The sequence below is a fragment of the Rhipicephalus microplus genome, chromosome 2 (assembly GCF_043290135.1).
Source record: "Rhipicephalus microplus isolate Deutch F79 chromosome 2, USDA_Rmic, whole genome shotgun sequence".
In the NCBI taxonomy this organism is placed as follows: domain Eukaryota; kingdom Metazoa; phylum Arthropoda; class Arachnida; order Ixodida; family Ixodidae; genus Rhipicephalus; species Rhipicephalus microplus.
Window position 1 is genome coordinate 209,654,303 of NC_134701.1, and position 26,601 is coordinate 209,680,903.

The 26,601-nt window shown below is 42.4% G+C and overlaps 2 protein-coding genes across 5 annotated transcripts; one reads left to right on the forward strand and one right to left on the reverse strand.

Moving 5' to 3' along the window:
* The first annotated feature begins 1,285 nt into the window (after nucleotides 1-1,285).
* LOC119170450 (putative methyltransferase DDB_G0268948) lies at nucleotides 1,286-23,434 on the forward strand. 4 transcript variants are annotated; one of them, XR_012886485.1, is made up of 8 exons: nucleotides 1,286-1,571; nucleotides 2,816-2,973; nucleotides 3,526-3,733; nucleotides 11,268-11,368; nucleotides 14,065-14,202; nucleotides 15,049-15,154; nucleotides 19,602-19,651; nucleotides 23,187-23,434. XR_012886485.1 is itself a non-coding variant. In XM_075875255.1 (7 exons), exons 1-6 carry the CDS (start codon nucleotides 1,748-1,750, stop codon nucleotides 15,149-15,151), a joined length of 843 nt encoding a protein of 280 aa, XP_075731370.1. In that variant the 5' UTR covers nucleotides 1,614-1,747; the 3' UTR covers nucleotides 15,152-15,154; nucleotides 23,187-23,434. The 4 variants fall into 4 exon arrangements, 2 of the variants coding, with proteins under 2 accessions (XP_075731370.1, XP_075731362.1); XR_012886482.1 differs by lacking the exon at nucleotides 1,286-1,571 and adding an exon at nucleotides 1,614-1,882; XM_075875255.1 differs by lacking the exons at nucleotides 1,286-1,571; nucleotides 19,602-19,651 and adding an exon at nucleotides 1,614-1,882.
* LOC119170449 (putative methyltransferase DDB_G0268948) lies at nucleotides 20,299-25,966 on the reverse strand. The gene is made up of 6 exons (XM_037421621.2): nucleotides 25,664-25,966; nucleotides 24,927-25,081; nucleotides 23,143-23,350; nucleotides 22,074-22,174; nucleotides 21,510-21,647; nucleotides 20,299-20,519 (listed from the first exon to the last, which is right to left on the reverse strand). The coding sequence occupies exons 1-6, from the start codon at nucleotides 25,778-25,780 to the stop codon at nucleotides 20,414-20,416; spliced, it is 825 nt and encodes a 274-aa protein (XP_037277518.2). The 5' UTR covers nucleotides 25,781-25,966; the 3' UTR covers nucleotides 20,299-20,413.
* Between the last annotated feature and the right edge of the window lie 635 nt (nucleotides 25,967-26,601).

Below are 26,601 nucleotides of genomic sequence, written 5' to 3' on the forward strand. Positions count from 1 at the left end.
GCAGCAAGCAGAGCTGAGTCTTCAACCATGCACAAGTCTGCCAACACATCGAAAACGAATCCTTCGTCATACTTTTCCGCGCTTAGGGCGACCCTCTCTGCAACAGAGCTGTCTGCCGACGAGGCGCAGATTAAAGTTTCGTGTATGCATTCACTGAGCCCACGCAATGACAAAATAACAGCATTTGGAACAACTTGTGCCACATCTCCGCTTGTTCGTTTGCTCGCGTAGTCCCGCAACACGTCGAGGTGCGCTTGTCCGTTGTGATCGCTTGCGGTACTCTGGAACGCGTGCACACCATACTGCGACGACAACCAAGCCGACCGGTTCGAACCTTTGCTGAATGTAAAGATGCGTTCCGGTGCTTTCGTGGCAACGCTACCGTTTTTTGAAGTAGAAGAGAATGGAGCGTCGCCGGTTGACGTTGCCTGCTCAACTGTTTGCTTGAGACGGGTTTCAATGCCTTTTTCGCGAAGTTTTTCTTCCAACGTCGCCTGTCGTATGGCGCAGCTACGTAGCTCACCATCCTTGAATTCAATCTGCGCTTTGAGGTCGTGTCGTTCCTTCGCAAAGGCGTCTGCTTGCGCTTTCAGCTCGTCTAGCTTGCCAAGGCGTGTGTCATGCAACTCCTTACCGAGGGACGCAACCTTACGCTGTAGCAGTTGTACCTGCCCGTCCAAACTGTAGCTGAGGTCTTTTATTGCTACACAGGGCAGTCCGTTGCTAACATTGCCGGTGTCTGTGGTGGTGTTGGTTGGCTTCGATGCTCCCGTAGCCTGTGTTAGACACAGATCGAATTCTTCGACCGTGAGGTCGGCGTCTGGAAAATCGTCATCTGAACTGTCAGCTTCATTCAACCTGGGTCGTTTCGCTGGTCGAATGTCGTTATTCACAGCTGCTCCTGAGCGTACCTTGCTCGCGTAACGATTCATCTAAGCACCAACATGCGCTCAGCGTTGGCTCAACAAAGGCTGTCAGTAGAGTGTAGAAACTTTTGCTAAAATGCACGGTAGTGGGCGATGCTCCGGACGTTTGGTGGCTGCTAAATATTGTTAATATTCGGTCGTTTGCAGCAACGACATCCACTTCAACCACTTCAACATGCACTTCAACTACCTGCTGTTCTCTGTCGGTGTTGCATGACGTTGTAGCGCTGTTGGCTATTCTTGGCTGACCTACAACTGTAAACCATGTGTAACAACTAAATGATAAATAATAAATGAAAAAAAGTTGGTTTCAGTGCAGACAGTGCAGTGTTCTTAGAGCTGAAGAGTATAACGTTTTTTTCAAAAATGTTTGCGCTTGTGAACGACGTGAAAATAGTTTGACTTTGTCTTTCTGTTATTCACACGTCTCTCAATATGAAACCTGTGATCAAAACTTTCTGTCCTGCATTTGATCTAAAAGCTGTCCCATCTCTACTCTGCAAAGTATAGTCTGTTCGGCAAACTAGCATAGTTAACATGAGTCATTTGTTTAAAACAGTTAGCCACGCTAATATATACGCTAAATTTCGGCCCACTGCACCGCAGGCTTTCATCGATGAAATAATGAAATTTGTTAAAGTACATGTAAGTCATAGCACCAGCGCAAATCCCGCGAGTTCGCCTACGAATTTGCTAGAGCAGCATAAACTGTCGTGGTATAATTACATTGTATGAATCTTTAATAATTAACCTCTCTCACCACCACACAAGACGTACTTTTCCTTGGCATTCAAGCCGAATTTACTTGTCAGTGAGTAATTATGGCAGTTCGTAATGCACCTGCAGAGCATCACGAGCCTGCAGAAATTACATTGTATGAATCTGTAATAATTAACCTCTCTCACCACCACACAAGACGTACTTTTCCTTGGCATTCAAGCCGAATTTACTTGTCAGTGAGTGATTATGGCAGTTCGTAATGCACCTGCAGAGCATCAGGAGCCTGCAGAGATCGTAGCCCCCCCCTCCCCTTTTTTTTTTTCGTTCGTTTTGCCGGCAGCACTCAGTCGCAACAAAAAGGAACCATCGCATGCCATGTACTTGTAAAAAGCTGGCTTAACTGAGGCTTTTATGTTAACCGGGACATTTTCACTTGTCTATGTAGTTCAGCATTCCTTTATCAATGCGTGCTCTGCTCTCATTTGTTCACTTTTAACGCTGCTCTTTTCTTTGTAGACTTCAATAAGCTTCTCTATATCCCACTTTGTTTTGACCACGTCGCGGTGGTCTAATTTGCTGCCAACTTCACCACTTATTGCGCCTTGTTCGGCTTGCCTGTTTGGGTGTTTAGCTCCAAGAAATACCTCTTGTGGGAAATTTGTCGAGGACGTGCGCATATCAGGTCCACATTCCCATCTGCAGATACCAACATTAGGAGAGAAAACCATGCGAGTAGGACGGCATTCATCCTTGGCTTCATGCAGCACAAAACAACAAATGGTGGCAAAGAGCGAGAAAAGACACACTGTGCCCTGCACCCTTTCTTGCAGCCTTTCCAGTGCATAGTTCATTCTTCATGAAATAATTAAAACCACTGTCTTGTGAACGGCCTTAACAAAGCATGAACTTCACGTGTGCCATGCACCATGTGGACAAGCTGGCTGCAGTAAATACGATCCAACTATGCTACTAAGATTTTTAACGTGGACACAAGTCCAGACTCCACGAACACCAACCAACAACTTACAACACGTGTTAGCTTCTTACCTTCACTTTTGCTCCCCTTACGCTACCTCTCTACACTGCAGTGTTTAGCAGGAAGGCAGGACATATTAGTTCAGGTCAACTTCTCTGCTTTTCTCTTACAATAAACCCCCTGGTTTCTGCAGATCTTCGATTTCGACCTTGCAGTAGACGTTGGCTGTGGCCCTGGCATAAGTACAAGCCCTCTCGCTCCGTACTTCAAGGAAGTGCACGGATATGACGTATCTGAAGCGCAAATCAATGAAGCGAGAGCATTAAATACATTTAACAATGTTTCATTCTGGTAAGGTGACTGTAAGTAGTAGAGCCAGTACTGTACTCAGATACTGAAGCTGCATAAATATTTACGTAATATGTGGCCAAGATCAAAATGGTGTGGAAAAGTGCTTATGTGGCCTGTAGACCTCCATCAGTTGGAAAAATTATTTTCATTGAAGGCTTCCAGTGGGCACTGAAAATTAAGAATAAAGCCTGGTGAGGATCCCTTTAAAAGAGTTGAACTTGTTTTTGTGAAGGTGCACCTAAGACGAAAATAATATATTTAGCATTATCTTTATAAGGACACATTAATTACCCGGTACATTATATGGATAACATTGTAGATTTACTTTATAACATCTGGTAGTTTCTGCATTCATGTTTCTTATGTAAATGTTGGCTGTGTTTACCGAGGGAAGTGCAGGGCTCTGATCATACAAGTTTGTGTGACTGGCAGGCCTAGTGCCCAGAAAAGTGGTTAATCTTATGTTGAACACTGAAAAGTAAATGGTTTTAAGTTGTCCTTGTCTATTTAATTTTTTTCTTTATTTTTCTTACAATTCCCATACTTCCACAGTATGTCACCAGCTGAGAAAATCGCTGAAAAAGATGAGTCTGTGCAGCTGATTACAGTAATGCAGGCTGTTCACTGGTTTGACTTGGATTCATTCTACAAGGAAGTAAGAAGAGTCCTAATGCCACATGGTGTGTTGGCACTGGGCAGTTACCTCATTCCGAAGCCTGTCAGCAAGGACCAGAAGAAGATGGACAATATAATACAGAACGTACGTGAGTAACTGCTAATTGTGACTTGTTTGAAAACATGGAACAACCAGTTGCATGTTTGAAAAGTTGTGACCTCGTACCTTACTTATACGGCATTGCCACCTACCTGGTATTGTAAAAAAAAAGAGAGAGATGTGAAATGTATGTGTATTTATTCATAAACTATGAAAGCTTGTCATGCTTTAAGTCCTACCAGGCTAGTCTAGATGATGTGGACAACATGATGAACATTATTAAAATAACACACACAAAATACACAGGCACGCTATCAAGACCAGTATCCCCCAAAAAGTATGAAAGATAGGCAAAAACTTCATGAATGAAGGAATTACTCGGAGTGATAGAAAACACTGATGACATGTTTGAAGGAAAGAGGTGAAAATTTAAGGGCTCATGTTTCTTTGTTAGACGCAATATTGCTACGTGCCAGTGGAGTTTTGGTGGAATTGTGCGATCCCCGTCCTCGCCACTGAAGTCCGAAGCGAACGCTCTCTCGCGGCTTACAACATGACCACTCAAGACTCTGTTCCATCTTCTCCGGTCGCCCAACCTTCTGCCCGGCCTGTCAACCCATCGCCCGCAACAACTTTCGTGACGCTTCCCGCGCTCAAAGACCCCGGCGTGTTCTCGGGCAGCGAGGGTTTCGACGTCGACCAGTGGCTACGCCTCTACGAACGCGTCAGCGCCACTTACAGGTGGGATCCCACTCTTATGCTCGCAAATGTCATCTTTTATCTCGACGGAACCCCTCGTGTTTGGTTTGACAACCATGAGCATGACATAACAAGCTGGGACAGCTTCAAGGAAAAGATCCGTGAGCTTTTGGCAACATCTCTGGTCGTCGTGAAGCTGCGAAAAATGAGTTGTCGGCTCGCGCAAAATCTTCCACGGAGCCCTACATGATACATTCAGGCTGTCCTCTCACTATGCCGCCAAGCTGACGAAAACATGTCCGAACCTGAAAAAGTTGCACATATTCTAAAGGGTATCGCTGACGATGCGTTCAACTTGTTGGTATTCAACAATGTGTCATCTGTTGATGCGATCATTCAAGAATGCCGTTGGTTCCAACAAGCTAAAAGCAGACGCATCTCCCATCAGTTCCAGCGCCTTCTGAACACCACTGCAACGTCCTCGTGTCCCGACACATATCATCCACCAGACACCTGTGACAACTTGACGCGAATCGTCAGGCGGGAACTTGAAGCGGCTGTTCCAGCTAAGGTGGGACAAACGTCCCCTGACCCTTCTCCTCCAATCACGTTGCCTCTCATTCAAGCAGTCGTCCGGCAGGAAATCGCCAGCTTGGGAATTCACTTTATCTCACCGCCTCCTCGCACCGACTACGAGCCCCGATACACGCCTGCACGTCCCTTCCCAACCGGCTCTCCCTCAACGTTCCGTAATCCGTCCGCATGGCGAACACACGATGACAAGCCGATATGCTTCTCGTGTCACAGAATCGGGCACATTTCTCGCCATTGCAGAAGTCGCTGGGGTCCTCCTGCACAACCGTCCTCTCGTCCCTTCTATGCACGTCCTGCCTATCACCGTTTTGCCCAGGAACCTGCTTCTGAACACCGCTACTTTCGCTCTCCATCCCCCCAACGTCGCCAGTTTCGTTCTCCACAGCCCCGCCGACCGTCTTCCCCCACCTTCCCACGAGGTTCCCCGATGGAAAACTAAGTGTTGCAGCCCCGGAGGTGGTGCTGCATCGCTCGAACGGACCGAAAATCCTCTCTTGACGATACCGACAAAATGGAACCTTATAGACATACAAGTAGACGGCGTACATGTCACTACTCTTGTCGACACCGGCGCTCAACTTTCCATGATGACGAATGATTTTCGCCGCAAGCTCAAGAAGGTTCTCACACCTGCGACCACTCAGTTCGTTCGTGTTGCGGATGGTGGAATAGCATCTATCATTGGAATGTGCTCCGCTCGTGTGAGCATTGCGAATCGACACACAGTTGTTCTCTTCACTGTCCTTGATAAGTGCCCCCACGACCTAATCTTAGTCCTCGACTTCCTGTTCGCGCATTCTGCCCTCATAGACTGTTCGACCAGTACGCACCGTCTACACTTGCCCGCAAAAGAACCTTTTGCACAATGGCCGAGTCACCTCTGCACAACGGGACACGTGCGCCTCCCTCCACAGACACTGACCTACATAGAGCTCGTCTCAGTACCACCAGTTCCCGACGGTGACTATGTTCTGACCCGTATCACCGATGTCCTCATAAATCGCGGCATTACATTACTGCACACCATTCTGTCCGTCGCAGAAAATTCTACGTGCCTCCCAGTTGTCAACTTTAGCTTGACACCTCAAGTTCTGCCACAAGGGATCTCTTTGGCGTTGCTCTGCACCTTAGAAGACAATCCGGTAGATGTTTTCGCCATGGCCGCTCCTTCTGACCCCCACGCTCAACATTAGTCTGCCAGTTGCTCCGACAGCGCTATTACGTCGATGATAGCTTTCAACTTAACGCCGCAGCAGACTGATGAGCTCCACCGGGTTCTGCTGTCCTACATCGACGTTTTTGACCTCAGCGGCCGTTCATTGAGGAAAGCTACCGGTATGACCCACCGCATAAGCACTGGTAATGAGCATCCTATTCATAGGCGTCCATATCTGGTGTCGGCGGCCGAGCGTCACATTATCCAAAGTGAGGTAGACGAAATGCTCGCCAAGGCCGTCATTGAGCCATCCTGCAGTCCTTGGGCTTCTCCTGTAGAGCTAGTCCGCAAAAAAGACGGTGCATGGCGTTTCTGCATTGATTATCGACACCTCAACAAAATTACCAAAAAAGACGCCTACCCTCTGCCACGAATAGATGATGCGCTTGATTGCCTCTATGGGTCCCACTATTTTTCCTCCATAGACCTTCGTTCCGGCTACTGGCAGATAGAGGTAGATGAAATGGACCGTGAAAAGACGGCATTCATCACCCCCGATGGCCTATATCAGTTCAAGGTCATGCCCTTCGGCCTTTGTAACGCTCCAGCCGCCTTCGAACGAATGATGGACTCCCTGCTCAGAGGATTCAAATGGTCCACCTGTTCGTGCTACTTGGACGTCATCGTTTTTTCACCAACATTTGAAACTCATATACAGTGCCTCTCAGCTATCTTAGGAATCTTCCGTCGCACTGGCCTGCAGCTCAACTCGTCCAAATGTCACTTTGGACGCCATCAAATCACAGTACTTGGCCATTTAGTAGACGCCAACGGTGTACAACCAGACCCGGCAAAAATCAGCGCTGTCAAAAACTTTCCTGTACCACGATCTGCAAAAGATGTACGGAGCTTTATCGGACTATGCTCCTACTTCCGACGCTTCATGAAATATTTTGCGCACATAGCGAGGCCGCTTACGCAGCTCCTCAAGAAAGAAGTCTCGTTTTCATGGGGCGCCGAAGAGGCTTCTGCATTCTCGACTCTCGTTGCTCTTCTCACTACTCCTCCGATTCTGGCACACTTTAACCCTGCTGCCCCTACGGAAATCCATACAGATGCAAGTCGACATGGCATTGGTGCAGTGCTGGCTCAGAAACAACATGGCGATGATTGCGTTATTGCATATGCCAGTTGCCTCCCATCCGCCTCTGAACGTAACTATTCGATCACAGAGCGTGAGTGCTTGGCTCTTTCTTGTATGGGCGGTGGCGATTCGACCTCATCTATACGGCCGCCCATTTTCGGTAGTTATCGACCACCACGCGCTCTGCTGGCTCAACTCTCTGAAAGATCCATCAGGCCCCCTTGGTCGCTGGGCTTTGCGCCTGCAGGAGTTTTCATTTTTGGTGGTCTACAAATCTGGCCGCCTACACCATGATGCCGATTGCCTCTCCCGGTGTCCTGTCGACGATCCTTAGGACACTGACGAGCCCACGGGGAACTCTATCTTGTCAGTGTTTGACTTCCTTAATATTGGGGAAGAACATAAGAGTGATCCAGTGCTGCTTGACATCATCAGCCGTATGGAATCCTCCCCAAATGATGCTTCTGTCCGCTACTTTGTCATTCAAAAGGGTGTGCTCTACCGTCGCAATTTCCGACCAGATGGGTCCGACCTTCTCATTGTTGTGCCTAAGCATTTGCGCCGCTGTGTTCTCACCGAACTTCACGACGCTCCCACGGCTGGACACCTTGGCGTATTCCGCACGTACGAGCGCGTCCGGCGCCGTTTATTCTGGCCAGGCCTTGCTCGCTTGGTACGCCGATACGTCGCCACATGTTACCTATGCCAACGTTGTAAAACACCATTGCTGCTACCCGCTGGCCATCTTCAACAAATTGACATACTCACGGAACCAATTTACCATGTTGGGTTAGACCTGCTTGGTCCCTTTCTCACATCAACATTGGGAAACAAATGGATAGCGGTTATTACAGACTACACTACACGCTACGCTATTACGCGAGCTCTACTGACCAGCTGTGCAACCGACGTTGCTGACTTCTTGTTACGGGACGTTATATTGATTCACGGTGCTCCGAGACAGCTTCTCACAGACTGTGGCCATACATTTCTATCCCAAGTCATTGCCGACATTCTGCGCTCTTGTTCCACGCAACACACACTGACAACCGCTTACCACCCTCAAACAAACGGCCTCACGAAATGATTTAACCGCACTTCAACAAATATGCTCGCTATGTACGTGTCGCCCGACCACCGAGACTGGGACCTTGCCTTACCCTACGCAACTTTCGCGTATAATTCATCCCGTCACGACACAGCAGGCTTTTCGCCGTTCTACTTACTGTACGGAAGGGAGCCGACTTTACCACTGGACACAGTCATCTCAGCTCACACCTCTTCCACCAGCTAGTATGCCCGCGACGCGATTGCGTGTGCCGATCATGCCCATCAGCTCACTCGCGCTCGGCTGATAGCGTCACAAACCAACCAATGCCGTCGGTACGATGCGGAACATAGAGACGTACATTTCGCTCCCGGTACCCTTGTTTTACTCTGGTCCCCTCATCGTCGGCTGGGCCTATCAGAAAAACTTCTGTCTCATTACACGGGACCCTACCGTATATTGCGTCAAGTAACACCTGTCACCCACGAGATCAGCCTCATCTATCCATTATCATCTACTATGCGGTCCAGTGATATTGTACACGTCTCGTGGATCAAGCCCTACAAGAATGCGTCAGATATCGACCTTTAAAGCACCGGGACGGTGCCTGCGCCGCTGGGGGTCATGCTACGTGCCAGTGCATATAGACAAAGCAGATAGACAGGCGCGAGCTAATCTGTGTGGCTAGTGCTGCTCGCTTAACCGGCTGTAAATACATCGGCGACTACCCCTTTGAGTCGGTCTCCTTCTCGTAACAATATTAATGAGAGTCATTAGACAGTCATGCCAAAAAAAGTGAGCGGGGTGTTATTAGTAGCAGTTGTAACGTAAATGGGAAGACACATGTTTGCGTATTGTAAATTTAGCGTATATGTCTACTGCAAGAGTGTCTCTTCCAATCCATTGCGGAACATTTTTGTGCGCTTGTATGAGAGGACTTCGAATGATTAACAGCTCTGTCTTGCATAGCTTCAAGTATCATTATCACGCTGTCATGCACAACTTCATTCATTTTTGATATGCTTGCCACAGTGTTCTAGTGGTTACCATGCTCGACTGCTTACCTGAAGGTCTTGGGAATGGGCTAGTGCACCTAGATTAAGATGCTCATTGAAGAATATTGCGCAATCAAAATTTTCCGAGCCTTGCACTACGGCATCTCGCGCTGCCAGACACTGTGCCCAGCAGATTTAGAACATCATTTTGACATGTACAGCTTCCTCAAAAGGCTGGCGGCACATACAACATGTTGTGTGCATTTACATGACAGCTTTGTAGAATTTAATAAAGTCTGACCGTGAAGCACAGAAAGATCTAGCAATTATATGGCCTGTTTCAAGTGGTGTAAGAGGGATCTACTGACTCTTGTGAAGGCGTGACGTAAGGTTGCTCATCTCCTTTTGATCTCCACAACCCGTTCCCTCCTCATCTCCAACAGCGGCCAAGAATCCTTCTTTACTTTCAATACAGGTCACAATCATTCGTTCATTCATCATCATCATCACCATCATCATCATCATCATCATCATCATCATCATCATCATCATCATCATCATCCTGACTACATCCACTGCAGGACAAAGGCCTCACCCATGTTCCACCAGTCAACTCGGTCCTGTGCTTGCTGCTGCCAATTTATACCCGCAAACTTTTTAATCTCATCTGCCCACCTAACCTTCTGTCTTCCCCTCACCCGCTTGCCTTCTCTGGAAATCCAGTTAGTTACCCTTAATGACCAGCGGTTATCCTGTCTACGTGCTACATGCCCGGCCCATGTCCATTTTCTCTTCTTGATTTCAACTATGATATCCTTAACCCCCGTTTGTTCCCTAATCCACTCTGCTCTCTTCTTGTCTCTTAAGGTTACACCTACCATTTTTTTTCCCATTTCTCGCTGCGTCGTCCTCAATTTAAGCTGAACCCTCTTTGTAAGTCTCCAGGTTTCTGCTCCATAGCTAAGTACTGGCAAGATGCAGCTGTTATATACCTTCCTCTTGAGGGATAGTGGCAATCTACCCGTAATGATATTAGAGTGCTTGCCAAATGTGCTTCACCCCATTCTTATTCTTCTAGTTACTTCAATCTCGTGGTTCGGCTCCGCGGTTATTACCTGCCCTAAGTAGACATAGTCTTTTACAACTTGAAGTGCACTATCACCTATCTCGAAGCGCTGCTCTCTTCCGAGGTTGTTGCACATTACTTTCGTTTTCTGCAGATTAATTTTAAGACCCACCTTTCTGCTCTCCTTGTCTAACTCCCTAATCATGAGCTGCAATTTGTCCCCTGCGTTACTCAGCAATGCAATGTCATCGGCAAAACGCAGGTTACTAAGGTACTCTCCATTAACTCTTATTCTTAACTGTTCCCATTCTAGGCTTCTGAAAACTTCATGTAAGCATGCGGTGAATAGCATTGGGGAGATTGTATCCCCCTGCCTTACATCCTTCTTGATTGGTATTTTGTTGCTTTCTTTATGAAGCACTATGGTAGGGGTTGATCCCCTGTAGATTTCTTCCAGGATGTTTATATATACTTCATCGACGCCCTGATTCCACAGTGTCTGCAGGGCGGCTGATATTTCTACTGAATGAAATGCCTTCTCGTAATCTATGCAGGCTATGTATAGTGGTTGGCTATATTCTGAGCATTTCTCTATTACCTGATTGATAGTATGAATGTGGTCGATTGTTGAGTAGCCATTCATTCAATCATCATCATTTTTTGACACCAAATCCCAAAAGTTGCTATTGTGTCTGATATTTTATTTTAAGTATGCTGTACATGTCACTTTCTTCCAGCTGCTTAAAATTTGTTTTCTCGTAATGTCTGTATAGCCACCTGTATTCTGCAGTATTCTGACGCTATTTATGCTATATGGTGATGAAATATTACAGCAAACAGGTAACTAAATATGAGAATACCAATCTTACTTTGACAGGAAATTTACATGGGTGAACTGAAGAACTACTGGGAACCAGTTAGAGCAGTCATCGACAACCTCTACAGAGACATCCCTCCAGCTTTCGAAGACCATGTTCGGTAAACTTCACTGCTGTAAAGTTTTGTATTATGTTATTAATTTGGCTGTTAATAGGGTGCATAATTATTGGTCGAGATTTTTGCCCCCTCTTCTAAGTGTATTAATACTATGCCTAATTTGGATGAGGAGCAACGAGCTACTCATCTCTGAAATGGCCACTTGACTTCTCATATATTTTGACAATGCTTTGTACACTTAATACTATCCTTGAATAGTTTGAAAGGACACTAAAGAAAAAACAATTTGTCTTTTATATTAATAAGTTACTCTTTTGCAATATCAAAATCACCATGCTTACACCAAGAAGATGCTTGGCAAGCAGGAAAATGTGGGTGGTGATGCCTCCTTGAAGTGTCTACACCAATTGCCACGACATCATAGATTTTGAGAGTATCTACTAGGATCTACATCATTTTATATGAGTGAAAATGAAGCACATTGTCCTCTGAGTGAGCCAGAGACTGAACGTACCAAGTTTAGTAAAGTTTTGTAGAGGCAGCATTTGCAAAACGTGAAAAACGCACTTCAAAATCCGTGATGTCACGCACTGATGTTTGGGCACGAAATTTTAAAATGGGGCTTTGACCTTGATTTTCTCCTTCATTATTAAACCTGTGATGATGAAAGTACATGTCATTATAGTCTGAAACAAAGCTTATCAATCTAAACCTATTGATTGTTTCCACTGTAGTTTTCATTGAGTTAAATTACTGAAGAGATTTATTACAATTCACTTCACACCCAGAACATTTTGAAAGATTAAAGTGAGCTAATAGCTTACTGAGTGTCACTTCCACAGCTCAGGGAGTTGTGGGGGCGGGGTGAATAAAATTTGGCATCCAATTTGCCTTCTTGGACCGAAGTGGTTGTGCCAGCTAGTGCCATAAATGCAAAAAAAAGAGAGACATTTTCAAAAGATTACACAGAAGTAGATGCTGTACTTTGATTAATAATTAAGAAGAACTCATTAGGAAATCTAAATGCAAGAGAAGGACTCGTTCATTCTTATAACTTTGGATAATGCGATAATCTCTTGACAGTAAACAGTCTAAAAATTCAAGAAATGATTCACCTGCAACAATTCTGTTGTCCTGTGCCTTAGAATGCCTGAGAGAGTACTTGTAGTGCAAGATATGTGCCAATTTAGGGAGAACTAAAAGAAACTGGCCAATGTTGTTCTGGCACAAGTGTCAAATCAGCAGCTGGTACAGAAAAACCAGCATTGCTGCTCGAAAAGCAATGAAGGAAGTATTGTAGCACGATGTACGTAATAACATTGATCGCCTACAGTCGATCCATTTTATAAAAGACACATTTTGGAGCTATTCCTCTCTTTTGTATGATGTGTCTCTCATAAGCAGAGTACCATATTTGAATTTTCTTATCAACTCTTATTTTGACAGTATCGTAGCACATTGTACGCAATAACATTGATCGCCTACAGTCGATTCCTTTTATAAAAGACACATTTAGGAGCTATTCCTGCCTTTTGTATGATGTGTCTCTCATAAGCAGAGTACCATATTTGCATTTTCTTATCAACTCCTATTTTGACAGTATCGTAGCACATTGTACGTAATAACATTAATCAGCTACAGTCCATTCCTTTTATAAAAGACAGATTTAGGAGCTATTCCTATCTTTTGCATGATGTGTCTCTCATAAGCAGAGTACCATATTTGCATTTTCTTATCAACTCTTATTTTGACAGTATCGTAGCACATTGTAGGTAATAACATTGATCACCTACAGTCGATTCCTTTTATAAAAGACACATTTAGGAGCTGTTCCTGTCTTTTGCATGATGTGTCTCTCATAAGCAGAGTACCATATTTGCATTTTCTTATCAACTCTTATTTTGACATAGGCACAGCGGTGTCTCTTATATCCAAATGTCTTGTACATCCGTGTCTCTTATAAAGGCGTTCAACTTTATGGCACACAGGATGAAAACTAGTTGCACACATCTCTCAAGACAATTATTAGCAGCCTTGTTACAACAACAAAACCACATGAAAGTAATTTGATTTTAACCGAATTTGTAAACTGTTCTCAACTGAAAATACTTAGTCTCTTCTAGTTTTTAAATGCTTTAAGAGGGTGCGAATGGAAACAGTGTGATAATTCACTACACCATCAGCTAATAACAATAATAGCAGCAAAATCTTGGATGTGAATATGTCTAAGAAAAGCTATAAAAAAGATAAGCTTTGCATTTGTAATATAGCATAGGATCACAACCAACACATTGCTGCTAGTTCTTTTACATTTCTTGTAAAGAAGTGGTTGACATGATGCCTTGGGCATACATTTATAAACGAAAAATGTTAAGCAGTGTGTGATGTCATGTCCCGTGAGCAATGGAAGGAAGAATACGAGATTCACATTTCCCTTGACTGAGAGCTGTCCTATACACAGTTTTGGGTTAGGAACGGTTACACTGTTCAATCTTGGTGTACCATTGCAGCTGAGGCAAGTTCAATTTTCATGCACAGCTTTGTAAAGCCACATTCCTTCACATACTCCAAATAGTCTGTCTTTTTGGCCTTATGTTATCACGCAGAGCATATTTACAACTGTCATGTGTTTTTACTTTGGCCAGAATGTTTCTCCAAATTCAAGGCGACTGCAAGTGCTTAGTGCCGATGTGTGTGTCTGAAAACTCCCCCCCCCCCCCCCCCTTTTTTTTTTTCAGGATAGAGTGTATCGAGGACTGCAAGGTCAGAACAGTTGCAGATTACGTGAACTACGTGAAGACTTGGTCGGCATATCAGCTTTACCTCAAGAAGCAACCTCTAGAAGCAGAAGCACTGTCTCGCAAGCTGACGTCCATGTAGGTCTACATTCGTAAATGTCTTACTTCGTGTAGTTAGGGCTAAAGTGCAATTTATCGAATAGCTAAAAAAGAGTAGGCAGACCCGTCTTAAAGTAGTATAAGCAGCATGAAGAGATTAACTTGAAAACACACATGGGTTAGTCCTACTTTCACTTTATCACTGTCGATGATGTGTTAGTGTACAGGCTTGCAGCATGCTCCGAAAGCTGGCTAGAATACTGTATTGTGGGATAATGTATAGAATTATGAGTAGTAGCATGTGCAGTAAAGCTATGTAGTTATATATCAGAATGAAGTAGTATATTAGAATTGAATAGTATAGTAAGATTATATAAAGCATCTGGCATACTCTGTGTTGCAGTGTGGACATGTTAGTATTGCATCTATGAATGACATTACAGAGCATGTCAATTGGTATACGAGCAAGGCGCTAGATTCACACAGCATTATAATAGGGCTGTGTAAGGCCATGTTTGTGCATCTTCAGATGCCTTCATTGTGTTCCCATCCTTGTTTGCGTCAATGTCCTTCATTGCTCGTCTTATGGCTAAAAATAGCTACCTGACATATAACTACATTTGTCTGATTTCAACTCAAGTTCTCTGCATACAAGCCTATGGCTCTTGTTTTTTCACAAGGAATGTGCCTCGTTGAGTTTTTGTAAGTCTTTGCGAGTCCACGTTGTTGCATGACTGATTTTCTAGCCCGACAGAATGGACAAACTTCTTGTAAAAATCAAAATATTTAATGCTAGCTGTCTTAGAAATTCTTCACTTCATTTTGTTCACAATATTGTGCAAGCTTCGGGAACTAAGAACGACATTTTTTTTTTTTTTTTGACAGATTGATGGAAGATGCTGGTAAGGTTGGAGAAGACCCCACGAAGACAAACCTTGAAGTTAGGACTCAATTTTTTACGGTTTTGGCGAGGAAACCAGGATCTTAAACGGTAATTCGAGCAATACTTTAGCGAACTATCGACCTATATCTGTGCTTCCAACAATATCAAAAATATTTGAAGGGGTTATTTATGATAGACTTGCATCCTTTTTTGATAAGCACCAAATAATAACAAAAAGTCAGTATGGTTTTCAAAAAAATAAATCAACAGAACAAGCTCTACTGTATATCAAAGATAAGATAATCGAAAATATGGAAAACAAAAAATATACTCTTGGGCTCTTCCTCGATCTTCAAAAGGCATTTGACTCCATAGAATTCAAATCATTGATTCATAAATTATCAAGTTATGGGGTGCGTGGAGTTGCACTACGACTGTTTAAAAGTTACCTAGAAGATCATTATCAATATGTAAAACTGAATAACACTATTTCTGCAAAGATAAAGTTGAACCAAGGAGTCCCCCAAGGGTCTATACTGGGGCCATTATTGTTCCTTGTCTATATAAATGATATTGTCGATATACCTCATTCTCCTGAACTTATAATGTACGCTGATGATACGAATGTTTTCTTTACATCAGACAATCTAATATCACTTGAGGTCAGTGTAAATAATTATCTAAGCAATCTTTCAAATTGGTTAAGGCAAAATGGACTGCGCTTGAATGGAAAAAAAAAACAACCTATATGATATTCCGACCTATAAACAAACCTATTAGTAACATAGCTGTAAAATTCGAAGGAAATTGCATCGCACATGTTAGGGAACAAAAGTTTCTTGGTGTATGGTTTCAGGAGGAATTAAACTGGAATACACATGTAAATCATCTTATCACCGCATTAGCGCGAATAGTTGGTTGTTTTTTTAGAACAATGCACTTAATCCCATTGAGGTTAAAAATAAGTATGTACTATGCACTCTTCCATTCTAAAGTAAGTTATGGGATGTTAGTCTGGGGAACGACATCACAAGGGAATTACCATAAGTTAATAACTATACAAAAGAAAATATTGCGCTGCTTTGAAAATTACAGGGGGAATCTACAAGACTTGCGCACTGCTCCACTATTCATTAAACATTCCATACTCAGAATTGATCAATTATATCATTTTAAATTACTTCAGTTAATACAAAAGACTAAGCTATATGAAGAAAGTTGCACCGAAAGACCACACTACAGTATGCGAGAACAAAAGAAACGAGCTCCTAGAACAAGAACCAAGTATGGAAAACAAAGTATTGCTTACCAGGTACCTCAGGTTTTAAATACCCTTGCAGATCAATTGAACTTTAGGGCTAGTAGTGCGACTTTCAAGAAACAAATAAAGAACTTATTCATAACCACCGGTCTACACTATCGAAACTACGTAATGGAGTCTCATGCCTCTGCAAATGCTTAAATTGTTCATAAACTTCTATGTCAATTATACGAGTGTATACAGCGGAATTCATTGTATCCGCATGCATTTTGTGTCTGTTTTCGCTGTTGTTTCATTGATATTGTTTAGTTGTGAATTATAACGAGAGAGACCTCTAATTCTTAAAATGTGTTATGTAAACTTCTTATGCTATTTATGTTTGAATTTTGTTTTTACAATTTCAGGTTGCTTGAAACCAATGTATTGAATATATATATTGTTTGTCAGTGCTGATGTCTAACCTTTGCACTGTCACGGACTGCGGAGGGACAAGGGCCTTTGTCAGGCTGTTCGCCTTTAGCCCTTTGCCCCTGCAGTGAGCTCTGTATCCGGCTTACTGTAAATAAAAATCCTACTACTACTACTCCTACTACTACTAATTGTCAAGCCTGTGCGTGAAGTACTGGTATATATATATATATATATATATATATATATATATATATATATATATATATATATATATATATATATATATATATATATATATATATATATGTCTTTTCATCTAGTTTGAATATTAAATTTAGTAAACCTAAAACTGGTCTTGTTCTTCATGCATACATTCCCTGCAACACCACAACAAAAATGTTAGGGCAGCCACGCACTAGTGTTATTAGGACAGAGAGAGAGAGATAAGTTTATTTACAGAAAAGCAGAGAGGTCAGCCTGAGCGATAGCTTGCTCTAGCCTGCTACTCTACACTGGGGGAAGGGAAAGGGGAAAAGAAAGATTAATGAATGACGATGGTGAGATAGAGAGGTGAGTATGTAGTGTTCTTTCTAGCTGAGACACATTTTATAGCCGCGCATATAGTCCAGTTGTTTCCAAAAAGGTTATAACTGCTCTTGTGACCGCAGTTGCACTGTTGGTGTCTGGCCAAGGGCCCAACACGGTCTCATCAGTAAATGACCTACTGCGATATAGTTCAGTAGAAAAAATCAGTGTTTGTCGTTCACGTGCGTATGCTGGGCAGACACAAAATATGTGCTCAAGTGTTTCTGGCACATCACAGTGTTCACAATTAGGACCGGTGTCACTGCGACCGATGATATGTGCGTAACGTCTGGTGTACGCCACACCAAGACGAATGCGGTGGATCATACTTGTGAGTTGCCGTTTCAATTTAGGGGGCATGCGGGACCTCATTTCCGGGTCCCATTTGTGAAGTCGCTGGTGTCGCTGTTCCGGTTTGGTCCAGTGCTGAAGTGTGTAGCTGCGCATCACGCAGCGAAGCAGGGCATTCGTGTGAGCTCGAGAAAACGCAATGCGTACTTCAGGGGCACTGCTTAAGGCATTTTTAGCTTCAGCATCTGCCTCTTCGTTTCCCATCACGCCGCATTGAGTGGGAATCCACTGGAAAGTGATAAGGTGGCCATTTGTTGAAGCAACCTGAATAAGTTCTGTGATTTCTATTGCCAAGCTGTAATACAGACCTTGCTTCATGATGCAATTAATGGTTTGAAAAGCGGGTTTAGCATCACAGAAAATTGTCCAGGCTCGAGGTCAGCAGAAACAGTGGGGCTGGTGGTGATTCTCTTCTCATTTTTCTTATCATCACCACCCTTTCCCATCAAGTTGCTGTACTACACTATACAGGGCTATGCTGTGCTTTACTTCTTTCATTATCATCGGCACTCCTCTTTCCCATCCTCTGCTATACTATACTGTACAAATTTATGCTATGGTTTACTCTTGCCTCTCCTGCTCACTTCCCTTAATTTCCACCCCCTTTTTATTCTGTAGTAGCATAATAGGTTATGTTATACTTTCCTAGCGTGCCTGGATAGATGAGTTATAACTCTCGCTTCCGAATCGTGGGTATGTGGGTTTGAATCGGGCCTCTTGAAAGAAATTTTTTTCACCAGGAACTTCCAATCTCGTTCTCTGAACTCGTTCTCTCTCATCGGAGTTATAGCATCCCACGGTGCACATATTTTGGGAGCAAAGTAATATACAAAGAGGGTGAAGAGAGCGCATACCTGTTCATGATAACTTTTGTTTTGCAACTAACTTCTCTGATTAAGCAGCTCTACTGTTTTAAGAAAGAAATTATAATCAGCAATTAATGTGGTTGAATGCATATCCTTTTAAATGTAAGTAGGGTAAAGCATCAGAGATCACCGAAAATGAAGAAAGTAAAGAGGAGTGACAGGAAGAGAAAAGTAGCACAAATATAATCAGGAAACAGAAGTGTGACTTTTTGCCAAGCCTGAGGTATTTCTTGAACAAAAGTTCACTGTAAAGTGCTAGCACAAACTGCATTAAGGGAAGCACACAAGCTAAGTTCACTAATGTAGTGATCAAGTTTCGGAGGTTTATGCAAAGTTCATTAGTCATTAGGGCAGCTGAGGTCTCTGACATTGGAAGGAGGTTTGTCTACCTGTGAACGTACGTGCTTGTTTGCAGATTGGCCAAAAACCAGTCTCTTTGTAACTGTTGCTTTGCTGTACAGTTGGGAGTTGTGCAAAGCAACAATTTGGGCTGTCCTATATGAGGGCATAAGAAAGTCTAGCGGAGGCAGTTCACATCACAAAAGGGTTGGATGGAGTGCCCCATGCATACGTATTCAAGTAGTGACTAAATAATTCAGTGCCAGTTGTGTTGGTCTATGTCACGACAATATTGAAATGTAGAGATCCAGAACTAAACTTCTATGGCAATAACTCTTCAGCTTTGCGAAAAAAGTGTGGCTAGCTCCACTTCGTGAACACTGTCGAAACAATGAAGCTGATGCCGCTCTTAACCAGGCTTACCCTCACCCCTCATCGGTCGACTCTCTCTACAGAGCGTTGCCCTTACCCATTTAAGTGCGGTGCAGCCACTCTCCTCCTAGAGTCCCAGTCCTGTCGCGCTCAAAACCCCATGACTGTCACTACACTAATGGATGGGAAAGCCTCAACTAAGAACAGCTTTGCTATTAATATATGCATGTGCTGTGAAGTTCGCATTCAAGATGTCAAAATTTGTTGAATTAGTGAAAGTTTTCGTAGTGGATAATGGATAATGTTTACTTGGGCGCATAATTGTTCTGTACCAAAGTTATAAAAATGAGGCCTTTGTGGATCTGTCCAGGTTTATGTGATGATGGCTACGACTGCTGGTCGCTGCTGCTGTCTTGCCGAGTAAGTCGCAATGCCATCTGCCCAGCATTGCAAACCATAGGTTTGGTGCGTCACACTTAACACCTGTCACGCAGATTCCAGTCAGCCAAGTTTCTTCTAGATTTGCAGGCCTGGTCTTCAGTTTACTTCTTCTTTGCACTTCCAGTCTTCAATGAACCTGATGATAAATGTTGGGGTTTAATGTCTCAGAACCTTGACATGATTATGGGGGATGCTGTAGTGGAGGGCTCTGAAGATGTTGTCCACTTGGAATTCTTTAATGTGCACCTAAATCTAAGTACATGGGCCTTTGGCATTTTCGCCACCATTGAAAATATGGCCACAGTGGCCAGGAGTCTATTATGTGACCCTCGGGACAGCATGGCAGGTTCTTCGCTTACCCTCCTTTCATTCTACGTGGTCTTTTCATTTATAGCCTAGATAAGGACGGCACGCGAGGCAAGTTCGGTAAAAAATGAGTGTTGACATCGTGAAAATAGTGCCATGTTAAAGCAAGTATGTCAAGGAACCCTGAACGTAGAGTGAAGACACGCAGAAGCTTTACTGTGTAGATTCAAACAAGGCATGTCGAACCTGCTGAAATTTTTAAACACTTTTTGCAGAATTTTAAAAGAAAATTGTTCAAAAAATATAAGAAAGCCACAATATATCTAAGGAATATTTATTTGCACCATATACAATAGACTTTACCAATATGTTTGATACCACAGTCACACGATCATAAAAAAGTGCTTTAAGGTGGTTGATATACAGTCTTAAAAATTATTTAGACACAGGCTTTCTTGCCAGAATCATGAAGAACTGTGTCTTCACCTCGAGGTTTGTTTTCTCTGGATCTCCACCAATCTTTCCTGCATCTTCCATCAATCTGTTATTGAAAAAAAAAATGCATCAAAGCTCAATACTTATGTCAAATCTACGGTACATGCAGCAATGTGCGGAACTGAAAAGATGGAAAAGGCTTCCCCTGAAGGCGAAATTACAAGGCTGTGTACTTTTAAAGGAATTGTATGGTAGCTGAGAAATCTGTGGACAGATTCAGAATTTCGGAGTGGGTTTAACGAAATGATTACATTTTAAAGAAGATAGTCGTACTAGGGCACAACCAGAATCAAATAATAATAATAATGATGTAAGAAATTGAATTGTGTACGATTCATGTTTGAAATGTGTGATACACTGTTTGTTAGTTATAAAAGCTTGAATATTTAGTGCTTACATATTTAAAAACAAAGTACTCATATTCCAAAACATTGCTATGAGAAGTATTATCAGTCTCCTAAAAACTGAATTCTTGAAGCCTCATTTTAAGTTATTGAGTAATTCACCTGTATTCTGAGCGACAGTTTTACAATAGTGGGAATGTTCACACTGAAATATACCAGATGGCATATCTTGACAGCAGGGCTGAAGACATCATCTTGGAAATGTTGTCATCTATCACATATTATATAAATATTTGGGAAGTATAAACTTGAACAATGCTAAAGCCAAGGCCTTCACGGGTGGACTTTTTTTCAGGCAACTATCACTATTCTTCACGTAAAGTATCTGCATATGTCAGCTTATATCTTGCTTTGAAATGATCTTACCACAGGGCTCCTCAGAAAAGACAGTGTACAAAACTAACTTCGTAACTGTTGTGTCTGTTTAAATATGTTTATGTCAAAATAGAAGCAGAACACATTACATGTGCGTTCTGTGCACATTAGTTACACATTATCACATGACAATGCCGTGAGTATGTATTGCTTCTCAAATCTACTTTTATTCTTTACTTCTACACTTATGTGTATGTAGTAATAATTGATGAACGGCACATTTGTGATGCAATGACAAAGTGCTTGGGATGGCTCACATGGACGTCAACTTTCGAGAAATCTCCTCGGCTTCTGATGGTTTCTTCTTGAGTAAAAGCTGGTACGCTGACCACGTCTTCGTGTAGTTGACGTAATCAGCAACAGTCCTCATCTTATGGTCCTCAATGCAGTCTATCCTGGAAAGGTTACAATGAAGCATGCTCAACATACTAATACATAGTAATGGACAGAATAATGCAGTGAGTCTAGAATAATTATTTTTGTTTTGTGCTTATTTTTGTTTTTGTGTCATTGGCCTGAGCAACACTCCCCCTGCACATCATCATTGAGATCAGAAAGTTGTGAATTGTGGATGATAACAAAGAAAAAAAGATAAAAAAAAGGGACATTCACTGTTCTGGCCCTTGTTTTACACAAATATCGACGTATTCTAGCCAAAGGCTGCAGCAGTTCACGTAAAAGCGGATTCGATATATCCATGTTTGATTATATCTGGATTTACTCCAAATCTTGGTTACTTCTTATTTGTGTACAGTAATAAGGGAAACTTAGTTCTTCCGTATCTTGGATGGTGTTACTTTCAACTTGACAGGCCACCTTACCGAACATGATCCTCAAAAGCAGGACGAATGTCTCGATACAGGTTGTCGACAATGTCTATAACGGGCGACCAGTATTCTTTTGGTATACCTCTGTAGATTTGCTGCAAATAGACCGGGTAAAACGAGGCATATTTTGACTATGCCTTGTTTCCAAGTGTTTGCGCGCAAAAAAATATCAGTTTAACACAGCAAAAATAGAAATTTTGATGACAGTTCGAAATTCGCCTAACCACACAATCAGACATTGCAGGGGTCAACGAGAGAGCAAACACAGCAATGTATCTTGAGAAATTTGTAAACAGGGTCTTCTGACACTGTAAGAAGGTCTGTGTTGGAGCTGACGTCTCTACAAGTGGACTTGTCTGTTTCAAGTTCATTTATCCAAACATCGGTTCCAGCACGCACCCCGGCTTACGAAGTTATCATCGCAAGCTTTCCATCTTCCCTTTCTCACCTTCCTTTTACATTTTTAAATTGTATTTATTACTAAAGGCATCTGCTTTATTAATATCACTGTTATGCATAGAACACAGACCGTAATGCATACATAATGTTACCGTGAATGCAAGTGATTGAATCGTAAATGTGTTATTACATAAGCATACACTAAAAGATGCGCAGGTCTATGTGGGTATTAACGATGGTTGAATCTTTGGCAGATGCAGATTATTTCCAGCAGACAAGAATAAGAAGATGGCCAACTATTATGAGAGGGAAATGTGTGAACATTTTGCATTGTGTTTAGAAAGAACACTATAGTAATAGTAATTAGAAAACATCAGATTTTATGCAACAATCTGTATTCTGTCTGGCTTTAAAAAATCACAATTTGCCTGTCCCTACAGTCATACTGTGTACTTAAGAATTGCATTAAATCAGTAATCATTCTGTGTAAATTATAAATCTTGCTCGTTTTGACATGCCTCCCTTCCCATTAAATAAAAGCTTTGAAACCAAAAAAGAATCAGTTATCAATTGTCACAGGTATGACTGGAAAGGGAGATTCAGTCCTTGTAACAACACACCTGCCCAAAGTTCACAAGCAAATACTGCTAGAGAGTTCGCTTACATCATGTATTACTCTGTCCATTCTCTCCTGGTTCTTGCTTACAGGCTTGGGGATGAGGTAACTGCAGAGGGCCAAAACCCCATTGGGCACCAGCACTCTTGTCACCTCCTTGTAAAATGCATCGAGATCGAAGTAGTGAACAGCCTGCATCACCATTACCAGCTGCACCGATTCATCTTTTTCGTTGATTTTCTCAGCCGGCGACACGCTGTGAAATACGAGACGAAAAAAGGCAAAAAAAAAAAAAGATGCTATGTTTGAGCTTGCCATATAAATTTATTCCCCAAAAGCATTCTTCATTTATTTGTTGATTCACTGCTTAGGGTCTGTGGGAAAACCACGCTTCAGCGTCTAGAGGCACCAAATGAAAACGACGCAGAGCTGAGCATTTATGTAAACGAGTGTGTTCTATTTCATTCAACGTTCTCTTCTTTTCTTTCGTTATCAAAGTACCTCGATGCACGTGTCATTTTCGTAGTAGGTTCAAACAATTTACTACAGGTTTCATGCACCTAAACAAATAGCCAGGCTTGAAATAAATTTCCTTATCTTTCTTTGCCTACAACTGATGTATAATCGAAACGCAGTTGGCACTTCTAATCATGACTGCAATATTGTGTACCTGATGTGAGAGCCATTAGAGATAAGAAAAATTTTATGAATGGCAAGTCGTGAATGCAGAAGCAGGTGCAAAGTATTTATTTCATTAACCAAATTCAATAGCACCCAAGAAAACTACAAAATATTTTAAAGCAAGCCCGAGTGTGCTCATTGTCAGTAGAATCAATCGTCCTGAATAATGAGTGCATAGTAATTAGATGAGCAGATATTTGCAAAGCCATGTGTGGAAAACAACTTCACACTCTAACCCTTTATTATTCAGTATATTTATGTGCAGCAACGTTGCAGGGTCTGCTAATCCGTGCATAACTACAATTGATTTCTTGTGCCCAACTTCAGAAATGCAGTTGCTTCCTTGTGTAATCATTTACATGTAATGAGTTAATTCATTGATGAGAGAATGTTATAGACGATAGATTTTGAGGCACCAGAATTTGACGATCGAGAACTACAGCAGAATGTCTACAGCAGCTCTACAAGCAGCCTCACCTTTGTGCATGCTTGAACAGGCAAAGCGATATCCTCATTTTGTTTTTCTCCTCCAGATGATGGGCAACTAGTTTAATCAGTTACTACAACTCTATGGCGATTGCGACTTTATTTTTTCGTCGGCCCTCCTGAGTGCGCATTCTCAGTGGTTGTTTGGACTGCATCTATTGCAAAGTGCTGCGCTTCATAGAGTACCATGACTTGAGTATTGCGTACCAGAAAAGTAACCACAGTCTTGTACGAAAAATCTTTGTATTCATTACAATACTGCCATTTCTTGCAGTTTGCACATCTGGTGAGTCTGTGTGGCTGCTGAATTGTAGAAAAAAAAAGTGAAGAAATATCTAAAAGCTGAGAATCTTGAAGATGAATTGTTATTAAAGATAAGCATGGAGTGCAGTGCTGTAGTAAATGCAGTGGGACAACTTATATTTACTATACTTGTACAAAGCATATTCTAGGACAACAGTGCAGAAGTAGTCAACACATTTATAGAATTCCCCAGTTACGTTGTCGGGCACCAATTGGTCTATGTACTAAATTGTGTTTCTTAAGCAAATGAAGACAACATGTTTCATTTATTCTGCAGCACTACAGATGTGCACTTCCAGCTGAAATGGTAATTATATATTGTGTTCAATTAACACATGATGCAGCTGAGTTAATTGTCTCACCTGAAGGAAACATTTCCGAGTTTAAGTGTCCTTGCTTTATTGATTTGGGCTTCAGATATGTCATAGCCGTGTACCACTTCGAAGTACGGGGCAAGCATTGTTGTACTTGTGCCAGGACCACAGCCAACATCTACAGCAAGGTTCAGGTCTGACACCTGCATATGAAGCAGTGCGTCTTTCTCTGAACAGAATAATTGCACTTACAGACAGTTATAGGTGATGAGGTTAATTTAAAGCAGATGCGGACCATTGACATTGAAAACTGAGACAATTCGTTTTGTTGTACTAATTTATATCTTAAGCATTCCAAAACCACGCAACCAGCACAACATTAATTTCTTTTTAGCTTTCGTGTAAGGATAAAAGCCACTGAACAAACAAAATTTATGTGCGCGTGGTCACTCCCCACGAATCTTTTATGTTCGTTTGCTTTCTGCTTCGAAATGTCGCTTGTTCTGCAAATAACCGTGTCGAATTCACCAGCCTAAAACAAGGCGTGAATGTCTGATAGATTTGGACAACGTCAACTAACTATTTATAATGCTAGTCATTGAAGCTATAGACTTTATGCTTGCTTTGAACGGCGTTGACAACAAAACGAAGGCAGGACAATTGCATATTTGTGCTAAGAGTGAACGGCAGCTGCAGAGTACAGCAGCGTAACCGTCAGAAGATGGTTTTCGAGCTCGCACGAAATCAGCGGTAGGTGTTCTCTGAAGATATCCTGCACAGCCCACCTTGACCTTCAAGAACTTCAGTATCTCATCAGTGAGAGCTTGCGGAGGTGTGGGGCGAAATTTGGCGTATATGTCCGCATGACTGCTGGTCATGCCGGTGTAGAAATTACTACTCATGTTTTATGGGAGTAACCAGCGAACGGCTAGGAGACATACAAAGGATGAGGAACGCTGGATAAATCGGCGCTAGAGTAAATATTAACGCATAGGGACGGCAATAAATTATAACAAGAGCGCGCCCGTTAGAGACCCATCGTGCACCAGCAAAGCGCTAACGCCCACTGCCCCTTGATGCTTCGCTTGTTAATGGCCTCCGAGACCGATGTACGAGCAGTATGAAACTCTGAAGACTCGAACATCAAAAAGTTTCCGTTTCGGTTACTCACTCCAAGGCAACGTTCAACCAGAGTAAGGACTCTAATACAACATTCTAAAAATGGTGCGCCGAGGTACTACATATAAAAAAAAATATTGTGGTTTAAGTCAAAAGCTTTTAATTCTGTACTGCACTTTGCTACTATTATTATTGCTTGTTTTAAAATGCTTTCAAAAGCTTCGCCGTTGCGCTGATTGTTCGCTGAAAATATTCTAGAATTATATAATGAAAAAATTTCAAATCAAAAAGCAAATTTTGTTATAGCCTTTCTAGAAATGACCTGTGCAATATCAAAGTTTGTTTATGCATGCCAGGTTTCGGTTTCGGTTTTGTCGGCAAATGTGGTTGGATTTTATATTCCCCCAAAATATAGAGTTTCATGAAACTCTATGCTCCACAATAATTACAGAATGCCGCTTTTTGGAACTCTCAAAGCAGCAGTGGGCTCCTACCAAGGAGGACTTTACCGACCAAGCGTCCCCTCTAACTTCCCAAATAATTGTAATATGCAGCTAATAGCTGCGTATTTTCCTATGTACGGTGTGGTGCTCGAGGCCTGGTC